The 18,708-nt window shown below is 42.0% G+C and overlaps 2 protein-coding genes across 2 annotated transcripts; both read right to left on the bottom strand.

Moving 5' to 3' along the window:
- Positions 1–867: 867 nt before the first annotated feature.
- On the bottom strand, positions 868–3,648 carry myod1 (myogenic differentiation 1). Its single transcript, XM_083667127.1, has 3 exons — positions 2,040–3,648; positions 1,734–1,812; positions 868–1,606 (listed from the first exon to the last, which is right to left on the bottom strand). The coding sequence occupies exons 1-3, from the start codon at positions 2,547–2,549 to the stop codon at positions 1,356–1,358; spliced, it is 840 nt and encodes a 279-aa protein (XP_083523253.1). The 5' UTR covers positions 2,550–3,648; the 3' UTR covers positions 868–1,355.
- Positions 3,649–3,815: 167 nt separating this feature from the next.
- On the bottom strand, positions 3,816–7,413 carry LOC310802647 (ferritin, heavy subunit). The gene is made up of 3 exons (XM_083667128.1): positions 7,047–7,413; positions 6,494–6,640; positions 3,816–5,270 (listed from the first exon to the last, which is right to left on the bottom strand). The coding sequence occupies exons 1-3, from the start codon at positions 7,212–7,214 to the stop codon at positions 4,977–4,979; spliced, it is 609 nt and encodes a 202-aa protein (XP_083523254.1). The 5' UTR covers positions 7,215–7,413; the 3' UTR covers positions 3,816–4,976.
- Positions 7,414–18,708: the final 11,295 nt, after the last annotated feature.

Genomic DNA, 18,708 nt, shown 5'->3' with positions numbered 1-18,708 from the left:
TTCTGTACAATTTCAACATATTTAATTGTGAACAATCACACGTGTATGTAGAATGTATGTTTGTAGTTTGTTAACGTTCATTATGAATTGCAAACGAAATCTCATTGGTTGAAGAGTTGTACCATTACTTCTGACAGGCTGCAGGGAGCAGCAAACGCCTTCATTGTGGCAGGCACTTTTCGTGAACAATCATTAATGTTTTCTTGACACGTGTACTTGAATAAGGAAAAACCCTATATGCGCGATATGTATAATTTAGTTAGGGTTAGTTATCAATAAATATATTGATTGCACATACATGTTCAGTTGATGGCTGTGTTGTGTGGTAATTATTCATAGGACGTTTTATTGTGGATACATGTTTTCAAGCCTTGCAGTCAGATTTGCACTTCATTGTTAAACTTGAGACTGCACAGATACACTGCCCCAGCCTGTCCTCGCATCGCCTGAATTCTAGTCGAATTCAATTTTGAAGTCAAACAAGCCCAACATGTCTCACTCGTTCCTCCTATAAATTGAGATATGCGGTTAGTTATTCATGGTTAGGATACGAACAACTCACGCGTGCGTAAAATTGTCTTACTTTGAATTAGGATTGAATTAAGCCGGCGGCCCAGATAGGATTCCGGTTTAAGAGTCCAAACCTACCTAATTAACAGTAACACAATATGACCAGTATTAAATTCCACTAGGCCTATGCCCTATTTGTTTCTAATTTCAATATTTAGGCCTTGACCTTGAACATATAAGCAAATTGATATCGAATTATTTTCACAAATTTCATGGCAAAACAGAGTCGAAGCATGTTTCTTTTTTTTCTTTTTTTTTATAAATAGACAATATTCATTTATTTAATTATAACGTCGACTTTCACTCATTTTTAAATGTATAAATATAAAGTTAAACATTTCTCACAACAAACAAACCCAAGTGCCTCTACAGACAGGCAACATTAAATAGGCCTACATTAAAAACGTCGTTTCTTTGTTTCTGTTAGAAATCAGCTCTTATTTACACATATAGAAAAATGGTCCTCTATTGTAATGAACATTAAAAATAGAAAGGAAAAAATACAAGATAACGACGACACACAAATTTAAGGAAGGAAGTGGTCAAATATTTCATTGGTTACACTTGCATAAATAATGGGTAATATAGGCCTATCTCATAAAACGTGACCTCTGGGGAGCCAGTGGTTGAACTTCAAGGAATTGAACATCATTATCAGAGGAAAATAATGACAACATTGTCATCCTCCTTTTCTTCATTAACCCATAACCGTAGTCCGTTCTTTGTTGACTTCATTGACAGGAATTGTTTCGTCCCCATGAATCCACTGTGGCATAATAGTATTTTCATAACACTTGATAGATGGGGTTTGGATCATGGGACACTGGGGGCAGTTGGGGGCAGTTGGTCGGTGACGGCACGGGTGGCCCCGTCTCGCTCAGGATAGACCCCTCCTGGGGAGAGCAGGGACTACCCTCGGAACCCTCCTGAACTGACAACACAGTGCAGGCAGTGGTATCGGTCGAAATTCTCTCCACGATGCTGGATAGACAATCCAAACTGGAAATGACTGCATTCTTGTTACTTCTGGCATTAGCTGTAATCAAGTTTAAAGACAGTCAGAAACATTGTACAATTGTCCAGGCGAAATATAGGCGAATATTAAGGAGATAATAGGCCTACGCTTTTCACTGTGGAGAATTTAGCCAATTGGCCCAACTTACCATTTGGCGTCTCGGCAAAATAAGAGTCATCATAGCTGCTTCGTTTCTCAGACGTACATGTCGGGCTATTGTAGTCCATCTGGAGAAAAATACGCAGATGTACAATATAATAATTCTATCAATACATGAGATTAGTATTGCAATGGCATGCAATAGATTCAGTAGGCCCAAAATATAAAGCCCAATTAAAACCTAATATCCAATACATGAATGTAATATTAATGTCTCAAGAAAAATTATAAAATAAATACAATTAGTATTTTCAAACGAATATGTATTTTGTATCCAAAACAGATTTAAACTCACCATTCCGTCAGAGCAGTTGGATCGTGGGCTGGACGCGTCAGAGTCCCCGCTGTAGTGCTCCAGCACTGGGTAGTAGTTCTCGTCTTGACCCCTTAGTAGGGATTGTAGGGATTCGATGTAACTGATGGCATTTCTCAGAATCTCTACCTTGGGAAGTCTTTGATTGGGGTTCGTAGACGTGCATCTCTTCAGGTTCTCAAAAGCGTCGTTGACCCTTCCGAGCCTTCTCCTCTCCCGCATGGTCGCAGCCTTCCTGCGGTCAGCGCCGGTGGTTTTCCGCTTGCAGGCTTTGCATGCCCATAGGAGGCACCTGCCAGCTTGGTGGTGCCCACTAGGAGCCCGAATGTGTTCGTCCTCGTTGTGATGGTGATCATCTGGCTTTAGGAGTCCCACGTGGACCAACCGGGGGTCCAAGTCTTCGAAGAAATGCATGTCACTGGTGTTGAAGCAGGGGTCGTCATAAAAGTCATCAGCAGAGGTAACAGGGAAAGAAATATCCGACAACTCCATTTTTCACTTTAAAAATGTTACACCAACTTTGTAAAAATGTAAATGTCTCCCCTATGTTTGCCAAATGTGTCAGAAGTTACCAGACACTTTGGACAAAACGTTAAGATCCTTTGAAGAATCCTTGAAGCAACTAAAACTAAAAAAAAAATAAAACCTCACGATGATGACCAATTTTCAGTGGGGGAATGTAGTTGTCTTTCACAACTTTTGTCCTAGTGCACCACTCAGGTACTTGTTGCTGATGCTGGGAATAGAGCATGCTTTTATGCTTGGTGTGAGAGTAAGGGGTGTGTCCTGCGTTTCTGACAGCTCTGTGGATTGGCCAATGGTCGCGCGGAGTGGGTGTGTAGGGAGGGGTTTACAACTTCACGCTAATTAAGCCTAGTGTACAATTTCTCCTAACTGTCAGTAGGAAAACACATAACTACTTGATATACAGTAGGCTCATACATATAATGAAATAACAATACGATAATGGTAAGAATATAAATAAGAATGTGAATATGTATGTGAATAGTAATTGTTAAAGATAATTACTATTATTTTAAGGACAGGCTCAGTGTGAAAGAATGTAGGCCTACAAGCTTTTTATTAACTCGATTGTCCCATGCCATTCCAAAAAAAAAAAAAAAAGATGACTTCAGGGGCCTGTTTTTTCAGTGTTGTCTTAATGTTTCCCTTCATTAGATTCTGTTCATTCTTCACTTTAAAAATAAACTGAATGACAATAATGCAACCAAATGTCAAGGGATCATATAAGCATGATGGTTGAAGCATATGTGGTAGTCTAGAAAAATGAATTCGATTTGTCTTAAATGGGGGGGAAAAAAATACTAGACGATGAAAAATAATTATGGGCTGACCTACTTCATTGTATTCGAAAGAATGAATTAGGCCTACACATTACAATTATTATGTATCTATTGTCTCCTAGAAATTATCCTCCAAATGTTCAGGGATGTACTGTATTTTTAAGCTAAATGAATCTGACTCAAAGTATCTGAATTCTTGCATGGCTGTCTATAAGACTATAAACAGGTAGCAGCGGGCCTCTTGAGTAAAGAACCTGACGATCTGAAGCAGTTATGTATGGATAAAGAGCACTAGATGGCGGTAGAGAGTTGATTAACCAAGTGTAGGCATCCCGTTTAACGTTGAGATGGATCAATATGTAAACACATAAAATTATCATGAGAAACATCATGACAAGTAACCTGGCAAAGTATATGGCCAGAATAAAGATAACCAAATGTGGCTTCTTTAAAAATGTGAAAATTTATCAATCAAATGAAGTCACTACATGTTAGGATTTATCAAAACAAACAACTGGTGCCATATTTTTTCAAATAAAAATAAATGGCTTTGATTTTCTTAAAAACGTATTCATTTTTTACTTATTCATTCAATTTATAACATTTTGCTGTAAAGGACAGACAATATCTCCATAACAAAAACTGCTGTGAGCTTTGTGGAAACAAAAACTAAACAAAACACTTCACTTTATGTACATGAATCAGCCCAACCTTCAACCAACTCATATGAATATTCCTTTCATCCATCCAATCCTGGTTTCGCTCACTCATAATAAAGTTCAGGTTAGAAGACACAATAGCAATATCCTGTCTTGTTACATGTCTCTCAAGCAGGGTGAAACTTCCATGAGCCTCCAATACGGCTCTGTAACATGTCTGTACAAAGGAATAACTCTGTGAACACTCTGAGCTGTAATAATTCAGGAGTCATATCTTCATATCATATCCTATTCAAAAGACTGGCATATATGCTCTTCCTATTTGCCTTCAACTTTGACTGTCAAAATACCATCTCTTAATTGATCAAATACACTTCAACTTTATGATTGAGGGTGAGGAAAAGCAGACATCATAGGAGACATAAGGCTGTGCCCTTTTTATGGACTCTAGCCCTAGTGCATACTATTTTGGTACTCTAGAAGTTACAATAATGGATTGAAGACCCCTCCAACAGCTAGAAACCCAACACCCCAAGTCCTTTTGTCCCATCAAACCCCTCAAAAACTGGATTTAATGCCACGTCCAAGAGCTACAAAAACCCCAATAACCCCAACTCCTTTCATACCATATTACATCTAAGAAAACAGTGCTGAAAACTTCAGAATTCTCTCACTCAGTAATACAAGTTATAGCTTTGTTCCATTTACATACTAGAATAAAGCAAACTGTAACTTGGCCATTTCCCCTTTTGTTCCTTGTTCATTTAGTTAATTTAGAGATGACTTTGAGGAGGATGATATAAAGGCAAGGAGTGCCCTCTACATACATAACATTTGTCTTGCTGCTAGCAAGACCACAATATAGGTGCCCAGGAAACATAGACAGGAGAGGCTTGTCTAACTTATAAGTAGTTATGTTTATATATGAGCACATGAGTGATTCATTCTTTGGAGACTCAAACGTTGGTCAGCTCCTCTTGCAGCTGGTTGATGAGGTACTCCCCAAAGCCCCCCAAGCGGTCGTTGGTGCAGCCCACCCTACGGGCATTGGTCAGAAGGTCACCAAGCAGTTTGATGCGGGACACCAGCGGGCCCAGGAAGCGGCTCTTGACCACGCTGGCTGAGTGCGGATCGGCATGCTCACGGGCCAGCTGGCTCAGCTCCACCATGATAGCCATCTCCTCCTTCCACTGGCCTAGCATGAGCTCCAGGGCTGGGACCACAGCACACACTACCTCACAGCCAGGCCTCTGTCTCACACACAGGACACACAACAGGCGCAACAGCTTAGTCAGTTTTCACTGCAGCTTTAATATAGAATATATGTCATTTAGCAAACACTTTTATCCAAAGCCACTTACAGTACAGTAAGTGTATAATTTATTTTGTATATATGGTCCGAGCGGGAATTGAACTCACAACGTGTTAGTGCCATGCTGTACCAACTGAGCCACACAGGACCATTTTATCTAGAGCTTTTTTCCTGGCCTCGTGACCTGACAAGGATACACTGCCAGTGGAGGGCCTATCTGATCAGGTCACATGGTCTGGCAAAGCTCCCTGTATCAGTTATGCAGTGAGTGGAGGTCAAAAGCCTTCTTAAAGAAAAAGTACAGCTATCTAAACTTTCCCACCAGCATTCTTCCTTTTGTAGAACCAAATAAAACACTTCTTTAGTTGATGACAAATAGAGTTATTCAGGATGTGTCGTTTGCCCACACAGATCAATGGATAACAAGGTGTCCCAAATTGCTGATGATGGAACCCTTAGCGGTCCCACTCAAGATCGATTTTACATGACTCGTAAAGCTGGAGGAGGCAGAAAGAGGACACGCACTAAAGTGTAAGCACTACCCCGTACATCTGGAAACACAATTAATGCACTGTCCTTCCGCCTTCGCATTAATCTCCCAAATTTTCCGGAACTCAGGGGAAATGTATACCCCGACAGGCATTAGAACTGATCCCCGGGTAAAGCCCCAGGGTTTACTCCCCCCACCCCCTCTTCACGTGTAAGGCTTCCCTGTCTCTGTCCTGTCCACTCACAGCCCCTTATCATAGCTCCCCAACAAAACGGTATCTCACAGGTATGCCGAATCTGTAGGTAATTCCATTATTTCCAATGATAGCACTACAGGAATCATTTAGGCTGTTTAAAGAACAGAATACATCTTTATATAATTACACAGCTAGTCAGGGTAAGTCATTCTCCCATCACAATATGCATGTTCCTACATGAATAATAATCATGCTTTATTGACTGTGACTTCAATTGAATTTGAGTGGGAAGTGATCATCTCAACTGACAGAAAACTATATCTGATAGTGGGTGGAGCTTGGGAGAGATCATATTTTGAGCAGACAGTTAGGGTTAGAGTAGTAGCCAATTAATCTAGAGTAGTACAGAAGCATGAACTGTGGCTTACTGTGCTGTTAGGAATCTATAGCTCCTAGCAGTCAGCAGCAGCTTTACCTGGATGTCTTTGTTGCAGTACTGTCCCCCACGATCAGTCAGGTAGTCCAGCATGGCCTCTGCCTCTGCCTGCTGCTTCTCTGATTCCTGGTGGAAAAAGGATGCCACCCTTGGCAGGGCAATGTCATCCTGCTCAAATATCTTGGCCTGTAAGGGACAATAAAGAATACATCTCAAGAGAGCTCCACAAACAATAATATATTGACAGATACAGATATAGATTTAATGGATACATATTTATTTACGCTCTAATAAATATCACCTGCAATGCAAAGGATACTTGTACATACTGTCATGTCTGAAAATGTGGGTTCAAGCCTTGTCATGGAATTAACCACAGTATAAATTATTCTGTCAAATCCATGACATGAGGTGTGAATCTCAAATATCACTCAGGCAAATAGATTTCTGGGACCAACATTTATACATCATTTCTTATAACATTCGGCTACACCTGAATATGTTACTGTGATTTCAGATTTGTTAGGCCACTATTTGGGATGCTATCCCAGATGTAGACTACATTTCATTGACACTGGTTGGCCGTCCTTACCAGCGCTTCAAGTCTGTAGGCGACCTCCATAAGCAAAGTCGATACTCCGCACAAACACTCTTCTACAACTGCCGGTAGATTCTGTTTTACACGACTGCCGAGAAATGGTCTGTGAGTTTTACAGATAGGCAGGTTGGTTTTTAATCTTTTGACACTAGGCTCAGACATGTTCCAAAAGTCGCGACGCGGATTACGTCTGATAAAGTGCAAAAAAAGTAGCGCAACTGCATAGATTGTCCGCTCTATCTCATCACAAGCCTTGACATCAGATTTATGGCAGGCTATAAAAAAGCTAGATTAATATAAATAACAACACACAATGAGCGTTGTTTATAGTCTTCGGTAGCAGGAGTGTGTAGGACAAATATAGATACGAAGGGAGGGAGGAAAACTGTTTCGTTTCCCGTTCATCTTCTCATGTTCATCCGGTGCGTCTGAATGACATATCGCACTACCGTAGATGTGAGTGAGGGGAGTGATAACCAGAAACAATATGGACTCAGTAATAGAGAAACATATGCCAAACCTCTTTCATGAATAAATAAGAAAAACAGACAAAACACGTTGGATGCTAAATTAGCTGTAAATAAATTGTATTGTGTTCATGCGAGAAGAGATTAATTGCTGTGCATGAGTCAAAATTGAATATACCTATTTAAAAGGTAGTTAAACATCTCCACTGCAAACTGCCATACTCCCTAACACGAAAAGGCTATACTACCTGAATCAACAACAAAATGTTTATTGGGATGCCATGCTTCATTAAAATAAAAAGGTATCCCGATGAAGGTATCATCTGTTCACTAACGGAGGAGAGATGTTAGAAGATAACACTTGCTGCATCTGTATTCTGTACAGCAGTCTGTTTTGCTGGCTGTGTCTCAAAAGTGAGCCCTGGTGTTTTGGTTATATTTCATCAAGTTTTGTTTTATCATGGCATGTTCAAAATAAAAACGTTAAGCTTTTTTTTCTGGTGGTATTTAGTGGCTCCCTTCATATCCATTTTTTTCTTTTTTACTACCCTTCCTCCTGTAGTCATATTCCCCTCAGCTTTTTGAAGTATTCATAGATATAGAATTGTAAGTCACTTTACTATGCGGTATCCAAAAACTCATAGATATGCTATGAATCATTCATGAGTATCACTTTACTATTGGGGCGATACATGCTTCATATGTTTGTTATGAACAATAATGAATGAGTCGGTATAAGCCATTTTGCCCTTATGATGACTGATCCTTATAGAAGTGTATTGTAATGGCCCTTAGCCTGCTATCATACTTATAACAATGAACATGAAGGCTACTTCCTGGGTTTTCACAAATGTTGAAAATGCTGGCCCTCAGTGTACTGTATGTCACCTTTCAATCTGAGAGCTCCATCCAACACACATTTCATTCAAGTAAGTACTTATATCAATTCAGTTAATTACACAATTGTGATAGAGGGGCAAAGGTCAGTTATTGGTTGTATGCAGAAAAGGCAAATTCTGACAGAAAAATGCATAGTTTGAGGGGACTTCCATTCCTGATTTAATCTCACATACTGTTCCACATATACAGTATGTCATATAGGACATAAATGTTACATAAATACTTCATAAAAGGCTGACACAATATTTGTTATGAAGTGTTTATGTCAGATGTTAAATGATAAATGTGTTATGTGTACTCCTAAATTTCATATAAAGTGTTACCGAATACCCAATACTATTTACATTATATCATGTATGTTAATCCAAAAGGTGTGTAGTTGGCCGTATTCATATCCATCAATGTTACGGAGATGATGTTCCCTATGGGACTCTTATGTCCCCCTTGCCCCTCTCCTCTCCCCCCTGAGGGGCTCCTCTCATATTTCACCAGCGCCCCGTGCCACTGCAGCCCCTTGGTGCAGTTGAGTGACGCGTGGGGCTGGGGGCTCAGGGGCCTGCTCGGCCAGTGGGGAAGAAAGGGGAACACCCAGCGCAGGGCTGGCTAGGGGTCAACAGTATCTGCACCCTTGACATGACCCCTGTGGCCCTCAGGCACATAGATAATCACACTGGCTGGACTTAAGTGTAACAAATTATAGCCACACTCCAGGAAAGGCAGAAGGTTCAGAGGAAAGATCTGATCCTGAGAAGATAGAACGACATGATATTATACTGTACATTACCGTATCCGCCAATGTACTAACTCAGAATTAGAAAAAGTAATTGTTAACACCTTTAGTGATGTTCTATTTTTACAGACCCCCGTGGGGAATCTCTCGGACCTCCATCCAAGATAGTCCCCCACCCCTCGCTTATGTCACTGTTTGTTTGGGCTACACAGTGTCTTGGAACACAGCTGTTGACAGAGACTCAAAGATACTACTTGGACACTATTGTCGTTCATGTACCAGCTGTACTGCTTACTTACACAGTGTCAGACTCAAACAGATTGAGACTTCCCATACCTGACCGATTTAGTATTTGTATTTTGCGCCAGTGAAAGTGGGAAAGTTATCTTGTATAACTTGTTATCTTGCCCCTGGCATACCCATAGTATATCATAATCTTCCTAGTATTTGTAATCTCTCTGTTGTTTATCATTGACTGACTTCATATTCATATCAGAGGGGAAGTCTTTGCTTTATGCACACAAAAAAAAACAGCTGCTGGGTAAAATGAATAATCACAGACAGAATCACAGACACAGACACAGGTACAGGCACATACAAACACACACACACACACACACACACGCACGCACGCACGCACGCACGCACGCACGCACGCACACACACACACACACACACACACACACACACACACACACACACACACACACACACAGAGTGCTGACGCTGTGTTTGGCTAGATTGACAAGCAAGGTGTCTGTCTTCACACCTGCTCCCTGCTGTAAAGACTGTGTGCAGCTTGGCGCCGACAGCCCACCACTACAACGTCAGTATTGTGCTTGGACAGCCCTGGCCACAGAATACATTACACACAGATTACCGTTTAGGCTGCACCCCTCATCTTGGACAGCGGTGGAGTGGGAGAGGCACAACAGTGGACATGAGAGCCCGAGCATGTTGCAGCGGCACAGGGATTACAGCTGAAACCCCAGATTTATGGATGTACCATCCAGGAGCCACTCAGATGTACTGTTTGTCTTACCTAACCTCTGATCTGTAGTCTGGTACCGGAGAGGGGCCAGTGCCATAGTGCCCAGCTTTCCCTCGCATTGACAGGATTGCATTAATACTCATTGATTGTCTGGGATGGCTCAGAGTGGCTAGACAACCCCCCTCATTAAGTTATCTAAACAGCCCAGACTTGGTCTGGCTGGACTGACTGGACACTTTGGCCTGGGGGGATGGTAGTCTGTCCTGCCTTAGTAGAACGAGAGGCCTAATGTTGTATTGCTGAACAGGGATTGGTGACTTTTTCTTATTCATCACTAGTATTTAAAGGGGTTAGGGTTAGGAAAAACACAAATGCAATTATGTTGATTCCTTCTTAGTGACAAACATAACAGCTAAGTACTTCAATGCTGATATGAATACTGATATTTTGCCACGATTTTGGATAGATAATGAGTCTGCATTGTTTAGCTCTAGCAAATAGAGGACTTTATATTATTCAATAGGTAAGCTTCAAATATGAATGAGGATTTGATCAAATAATGAATCTCAAGTCAAAGTTTTTTCCACAAATGTAGAGGGGTCACAGTTTCTGATGACAGAATTTAAGCCTACTGTACGTCAATGTCTCATCATCTGAAACTGTTTTGATATTTTCAGCTCTCCCATTATTGGTTAATTATTTCGGTCAAGCAGTTATTTTTGATGTTGTTGATCCAAAGCGACATGGAGAATTCAAGTCTAATAGCCCATGCTAATTCTATGTGCACCAGTGCTGGAATGTAGCCTTTCAATTTGAATTCCTGTCTCTCATCACAAGACTCAAAATATAAAGATGTCCAAGCCTCTGCTTCATGCCAGAGACTTACTCATGCTTTAAACAAATTCACCATGTGGCAGTTGATTTGACATATATCAGAAATAATAGGGCTAAGGCTAAATACTGTAAAGCTAAATTGTAACCAACATATATTTTACTGTGTAATTACCCCTTACTGTATAGTGTAACACATATAGTGTATAGTGTACAGTAATTACTTATTGCTATACTGAACTTACAGTAATTACCCTAGTCCTTACACTGACCCAAATCCTATAACTCCAACCCCTTAGTACAATGTAACAAAACCATATCTTACTGTACATAGCACTTACACAAATTATTGCACAGTAATACAAACAGTGTAATGTGAAGTGTGACCAAGAAAGCCATCCATAAAATGACTGTGGATTCTTTAGATGGGCTTTGTTGTAGTGTTATAGGGGGGCCTGTTTAATCAAACCCGGTAATAGGGTTCCAGAGAAAACTTGAAAACAACCTTTCACATGATACTTCCAGTTTTCAGAATGAGTACTAAGGCTGAGTACTATGGAAGGTTTGATTGTCCCCAGCTCCAAATCTTTTGTCATGAGTATTGTTGATTTTCTCCTGTAACGGAAGAGGTACTATAGTAGGCCTGGGCAGGTTTTAGTCAATAGTATGCCAGAGAGAGGGCCTCTAACTATGATGGGCACAAGCACAGCTGTGAAACAGATCATTGGGGCTTCTCTTTTACCGAGGCCAACAGATGTCTAATAAGAATATTCTGGTTCCTCATCCACCGCCCTCTCCTCAGCTCACCACACTGCTAATTATGCCTAAATTGAGGGGAGACAGAGACAAGGTAAATACAATTAATGATCATAACACAGGAAATCTGAGCCCTATTTGTGGACCCCCCATTTCATTGCCGGTACCTGATACCAGTACCTGCCTTGAAAAGGTTCTTGTTATGAGCACTTAAACTGTGTTTGAGGGTGCTCTTCAGACTTTCATGAGGCTTTTGTAGTTTTTGCAGTGCTGTAGTTAAACCAATGTCAGCTCGATGCACTTGGTCTTTTGAAAAATGTTGTTGCCCAATGTGGGGTAAGGAGATATGACAAGGGGTGGGGGGCAAAGAGTCAGCGTGTCCCCCGGATGCCTTTGTGCCAGACACTGCGATTACCCAGAAAGCCGCTGGAATGCCCTCTACTCATTAAAGAGACAAATATAGCCTGGTGTGGTGCAGTGTGGGTAATGTAAGTCTCTGTGTTATGCAGCAGAAATTAAACAATGATGAATGATGACGCTGAGATACATTTAGGATGGATTAGTGACACAGTTATTTGCAGGGGAAGTAGTAACTATCACATTTTTACACACATGTAATTCTCCTTTATGACCTACAATCAGGTGATATAGATGGTAGTTAGCATTTGATTGTGATTCAATTTATCTGCTCATATGAAGATCATAATGGTTATGAGTACAGAATGACTGATTTAAGTGATCAACCTGATGCCTGTAGTATTAAACTGTGCCAGTCCATGGCAGACCTGGCCTGTAGATAAGGTTTCATCCCTCTCCCACATTCTGTGAGTACTGATGATGACCGAGGTGTCATGTGTGAAGATGTTCAGAGAGCCCACGTTGATCAGTGATTTAGGCTATTTGGCATCTCCCTCCACACCCATTACGACTGGTGCATCGGAGTAGTATTACACTCATATCTCCCATTGCATGATGATGAGGGCTTTGATAATGACTCAACCATGCAGTCTGGACTTAAGACACATAGGATGATAGGATGATATAAAACATTATAATGCAATTTCATACATACTTTTAGCATGTCTTATAATGTGCTAGGAATGCATTCTAACTGTATGCTCTAAGTCAAGTTTTACCAAAATGACTTCTATTATTGTTTTGATTAGTTGTAATCTATGCTGTTCAGGATTTCTGTGTTTTTTCAAACCCAGGCAAATTACAGCAAGGACATGACGATGTCCTCAGAGACAAGGGAAACACAGTGACAATATGGGGTGTTCTAAGCCATCCCAATAGGGATAAGAGGGGATAAGAGGGGTGTCAATGGTGTCAGGGGGTGGGCATCTATCAATTTAAATGGCAATGTAATTCTATAAGATACCAGGGTGAAACCAAACCCTGCTTAAAGAGCCTCTCAGCAGTGGGCGGCTGTCTCACTGGACCATGGGCACTGGATCCCCAACATGAGTGTGTGTGTGTGTGTGTGTGTGTGTGTGTGTGTGTGTGTGTGTGTGTGTGTGTGTGTGTGTGTGTGTTCTAGAGGCCCTGGGGTGTCTCGTGCAGCACCCCCTGTAAACACCTTCTTTGAAGAGGAGCCCTCTAAAAACAAAACGTTACGAGAGCACACCTTCTGTACGAGCCCACCCAGACATGCTACTGTCTTGCTGTGTGTTTGTGTGTGTGTGTGTGTGTGTGTGTGTGTGTGTGTGTGTGTGTGTGTGTGTGTGTGTGTGTGTGTGTGTGTGTGTGTGTGTGTGTGTGTGTGTGTGTGTGTGTCTGCAGCATATATACCAGACTTGATATGTATGTGTTCATGCTTGACATTGTATGGCAGTTAATGACATTCTGCACATTCACACATAAATGTCTACTGCATTGTACTGCCACTTTGAGTGTGGTCTATTATCACTGTCACACACACACATGCACACACACACACACACACACATGCACACACACACACACACACACACACACACACACACACACACACACACACACGCATGCAGATACACACCCATTTCCCATTAGCCATAAAGTTTGCATGTAGACAATAATGAGAGTCATATTACATGGTAGTTTAGGAACACGGCCACGTTAATCTGTATGTGTGTGTATGAGTGTATAGGCATGTCAGTGACTCGGCTCCCTGTGTGGTCCTTAACCCCATACCCCAAAGTCAGGGGAGCCCTTACACCCATCACTACAATCCTCAGTCACCACCAAGCTCTGATGGAACAGGGTAAAACTTGCACAATATATATATTTCTTTTTAATATATATATAGTAGTTTAATGCAATATATGCAAATAGATAAAAGGCCATGTTTCAGAAAAACACAAACATGCTAAGAATACCAAAAAACACCAAAATATTAACATTGCATCCAACTGACAGTCATACTACTGTCACAGCTTAAACACCCCTCTGCCAATCAGTAAACATGATCAGCAAACGTAATGTTTTTTTGTCATAATGCTATACTTCTTTACTGATACAGGCCTATTTCTTGCCTACAGCCATACACAGATCCAACATGCCCAACGACCCACCATGTTGAGGGTCCCATTCAGTCCAGTCCTCCCTCCCTCCCTCCCTCCAGACTGGCAGGTCCAGGCCCAGGCCCAGGCCCAGTCCAGGCCCAGTCCAGGCGAAGCCCCCCAGCAGTAGTGGCCCTCGTCAGCCCATGGGTGAGCACACACAGACCTGCAGCAAAGGTCACAGCAGCATAATATTTACCTACTAGCTTGTCTTTGATCCCCCTGTGTCGCGTCCTGGGGAGCCCACACACACACACAGAGAGAGATGCGCTGGGGTGACTAGGGAGGGACATTAAAATGTCCCCAGTGGCATTCAGCGTCTCACTGGGGCTGATACGGCCAGCAGGTGAGAACAGCACTGAGAGGACAAACTCTTTAGATTTAGAGCCAAATTTAGCTTCTGGTACACAAAGGTTGGGTTTGGTGGCTACAAACGTCTCTCTCTCTCTCTCTCTCACGTCTCTGAGGTGGCAGTTTACTGTTGCAGTCCCCTGTCTCTCCTTGCTTTCTTTGTCTGTCCTGGTGGTCCACTGTGCTACATTTTTGCAACATGCAAATGGTCAAGCGTAGTGAATTGTTATTTTGGGTCCTGACAAATCAACACCTGGGTCCCATTTGATGCGAATGACAGAATTGTTGCTCTTTTTTGTCATTATTGTGGAAGCACATGAGAAAACATTCCATAGACGTTTGTGACAGACAGTCATTCTGTCTGATTCCAGATTATGCCAGCAGGCCTTGGAAATGTGTGACAATGCATTTGCTCAAATGATCAAATGGATTGGTGTAGAATAGCAATTGACTCAGAATAGCAAAGATTGCACCTAATTTGCCTCAACTGACCAGCAACATGAGTGTGTTAATGTTACAAAGAATTGGGGGAGATTGGTTGGGGGGAAGCGTGAGGTGCGAATTGTTCTTAATTGTTGCAATTAGAGTGTGTTGCCTCTAGTGGTTTCCTCATGTTTGTGTGGGTAGTTAAGGAATGTAAAGCCTGAAAATGTACAGTTCATGGCTTCAATTAAACATTATATCGCAGGATAATTCCAAAGACACTTTGAAGGCAACAAGCCTGAGAGACATGGTCTGAGAAGGGAGTAGGGATGTAGTTGATGTGTGGATGTCTGCCAAGTCTACTGTAGGCCTGGCCTCCATGTTAAGATGCACATTTATGTCAATTACATCCTGTATAAATGTAAGAGAGAAGCACAGATATGTTTATTTTCTTGTACAAAAAAAAAATAATGCCCATGTCTATTTTACCATTCCAACAGTTCCTTTAGCCATTGCTCCTTTCCCCGTTGTTCTCAATTACTCCCCAATGTTCCAAATGGCAATATTAAGCGTGGCTGTGACAAAAGCAGAGGAATGCACTTGCTGACGACAGTAAAGAGCCTACCTTGGTGTAACAGTGTAATTGTAGCACACTCGCTGTAAACACCTAGGACCAGGGGCCTCTTTGGCTCCAGAGGATTGGGTTACCTGGACGAATTCTACATCCTGTCAGCCAGTGAGGACAGAGGCATCTCATAATAAACACTGAGTGGATGTGCAACCAAAGAGAATGAGGTGATGTTATGAAAACAGAACTGTTATGATCCATAATTCAACACAAAATGTTATGAATCGAAGATTGTTTACATGATTTTACATGATGCATTAAATATACAGTGCCCTGTGTAAATAATGGGACAGCGAAGCACTTATTGTTCTTTTGGCTCTACACTCCAAACATTTGGATTTGAACTCAAACAATTACTATGAGGTTAAAGTAGAGATTCTCAGCTTTTATTTGATGGCATTTGTGTGCATATTGGTTTCACCATTCAGACACTTTCAGTATAGTGGTCCTCTGTGGCTCAGTTGGTAGAGCATGATGCTAACAATGCCAAGGTTGTGGGTTTGATTCCAGCTGGGATCACATATACTGAAAAATGTGTGCACTTACTGCAACGTAAGTCACTTTGGATAAAAGTGTCTGCTAAATGGCATATATATTATTTGGTTGGCAATACTTTGCATGCAATAACTGTCTGAAGTCTGCGACCCATTGACCCCACCAGGCACTGGGTGTCTTCTCAGGTGATGCTCTACCAGGCCTGTACTGCAGCACATCTTCAATGTTGTTTGTTTAGAGGATGTTTTGCCTTAAGTATCCTCTTCAGCCAATCAAATGCATGTTCAATAGGATTTCAATCTGTTGGCCAGTCAACAATTTTCCACCACCCTGAAAAACTACCTAGTTGTTATGCTAGTATGTTTTGGGTCATTGTCCTGTTCAATGATTTTGGAGGCATTTGCTTGTACTTGGGATGACAAGATGTTTCTGTACAGAATTCATCCTGCTGCTGCCATCAGTAGTTACATCAACAATGAAAACAAGTGAGCAAGTGGAAGCCATACATGCCCAAACCATAACACCCCCTCCACCATATTTCACAGATGATGTTGTATGCTGTGGATATTGGGCAGTTATTTTTTTGGGGCAGGTTATTTTTTGGAGTGGGGCAGTCCCACTCATGGACATATGTGTGCACTGTAGGCTGTGGTGCTAGACCACCCCAGGCCACCACTCTGGTACATTTTAATCTTTGTCTCATCTGTCCGCAAGACCTTTTTCCAGAACTCTGCAGGCAATTTTTTTTAGCAAACCGTAACCTGGCCATCCTGTTTTTGTGGCTAACCAGTGGTTTGCATTTTGCATTGTAGCCTCTGTAATTCCACTGAATACTGTGAAGACTTCTGCGGGTGGTAGTCTCTGACACATTCACGCCTACCTCCTGGAGAGTGTTCCTGATCTGTGGGACAGTTGTTTTTGGGAGTTTTCTTAATTATGGTGAGCATTCTTCGGTCATCCACTGTAGAAGTCTTCTCTGGCCTACCAGGCCGTTTGCGATTTCCGAGCTCACCAGTGCTTTCTTTTCTTTTAATGATGTTCCAAACTGTTGCTGTTGGCAGGCTTAAGGTTTTGGCTATGTTTCAGATTGCTTTTTTTCTGATATTTCAGCCTCATAGTGTCTTCCCTGACTTTAATTGATGTCTCTTTGGTCCTCATGTTGACAGACACCAACAGCAGACTCAAAAGGCAAACACAAAGCCTAGTATCAGTACTAGACATTGATAGATCTCTAATGACTGCACAAATGATGTGACAGACACGATCCAGAAACACCTGTCAAGCCAATTGTCCCATCACTTTTGGGTATCCTGAAAAAGGGGGACTATGCATAAAAAGTGTTTTATTTTCTGAATGGTGAAAACAATGTGTAAAAAATACCACCGTATATACTATCAGTTGTTCAGTATACTTTCGTAGTGAGAGAGAAAACTGATGGAAACATGAGAAGAGCTGAGATCATGAGATCATTCTCCTCTAAAAAAATCACATCCTTTTTCCCTGGCAAACTCACCAGAACTGAAGCACTCGCTTCTTTTTTTCAGGCTGCCATTAGTGCGAGCTTTGGCGTGCGTGTTCAACATTATGGAGTATGTCCCTATCAGCACCTGACCAGGCTGCCAAATCTCCCTCAGCTAGCAGTAGTCAAACAAAGGTCTTTAAGTAGCAGTAGCCTGAAACGCTCCTTGTACATAAAAGTGGATACGGAACTTTAAAAGCACTGGTAGTACTCAGAGAGGGGAAATACGAACCGTTGTTTTTTCAAAACAAAATTATGGAAGAGAAAAGAGAATGGAACTGATGTGATTAGGTCTCAGCGTTCTCTAGCAGGGGTACATACAAGTAACAAGTAAACGTGCATGTGTGTGCGCATGCATGTCTGTGTGTGTCTATGTCTGTCTATATGTGTGTGTGCGTGCATGCACTGGGGTCTGTTTTGTTCATAGTGGATGTCAGAGCCCTTGTCTGAACCACTGCTCCACATGACAGCCCCATTTGACCCATGTCACGCTCTCTCCATTTCTCATTGAGGGCCATACGGAAGACCTCATCATGGACTTCACAGAATGCCACTGTGGTTCCCCAATACCTGGGCTTCATCTCCTCTTTTACTGTCCATCCTCCAAAGCCCACTATTTACCCCCCCCTTCATTGACTGGTATCAGATGTCCCATGTTACAGCGAGGTGTTGGCTCTCTTTCTTTTGCAGTGGTAATTTCATGCCAGTGTCAGGTGTGGCTGTGGAGCTGCGTAGCGGGGTATCATATATTCCCCCGTGTTTCACCCGATAATCAGCCATGCCAGCGAGCTGCTTCGGAAAACCACAGACGGAGCTTTTTTCCCTGGGCCAGCGGATTTAGAGAACCCCAATGAATAATCCCAGCTCCCACAGTGGTAGGGATGTGAAACATTGAAATGTTGCCCTAAGTACCAGAGGCGCCGTCCTGCCCACTCCACACTTAACGCAGGCACGCTGCCAGGCCAGGGTGGGGGGTCTCTCTCGGTTGGTACCAACCTTGGAACAAAAGGAATATGCCCATTGAG

Source organism: Argentina silus, assembly GCF_951799395.1.
Source record: "Argentina silus genome assembly, chromosome: 3".
Taxonomy (NCBI): domain Eukaryota; kingdom Metazoa; phylum Chordata; class Actinopteri; order Argentiniformes; family Argentinidae; genus Argentina; species Argentina silus.
This window is presented reverse-complemented; position numbering and strand designations above follow the sequence as displayed.

What these genes read in the sequence shown, in the direction of transcription:
- LOC310802647 (XM_083667128.1), bottom strand. Translation starts at nt 7,214, where the DNA reads ATGTCTGAGCCTAGTGTCAAAAGATTAAAAACCAACCTGCCTATCTGT. An exon ending in CCTACAGACTTGAAGCGCTG is followed by an intron (nt 6,641 to 7,046) that starts GTAAGGACGGCC and finishes TGTCCCTTACAG; the next exon opens with GCCAAGATATTTGAGCAGGA. An exon ending in ACTGCAACAAAGACATCCAG is followed by an intron (nt 5,271 to 6,493) that starts GTAAAGCTGCTG and finishes TGTGTGAGACAG; the next exon opens with AGGCCTGGCTGTGAGGTAGT.
- myod1 (XM_083667127.1), bottom strand. Translation starts at nt 2,549, where the DNA reads ATGGAGTTGTCGGATATTTCTTTCCCTGTTACCTCTGCTGATGACTTT. An exon ending in CCAACTGCTCTGACGGAATG is followed by an intron (nt 1,813 to 2,039) that starts GTGAGTTTAAAT and finishes ATTTTTCTCCAG; the next exon opens with ATGGACTACAATAGCCCGAC. An exon ending in TTTTGCCGAGACGCCAAATG is followed by an intron (nt 1,607 to 1,733) that starts GTAAGTTGGGCC and finishes ACTTGATTACAG; the next exon opens with CTAATGCCAGAAGTAACAAG.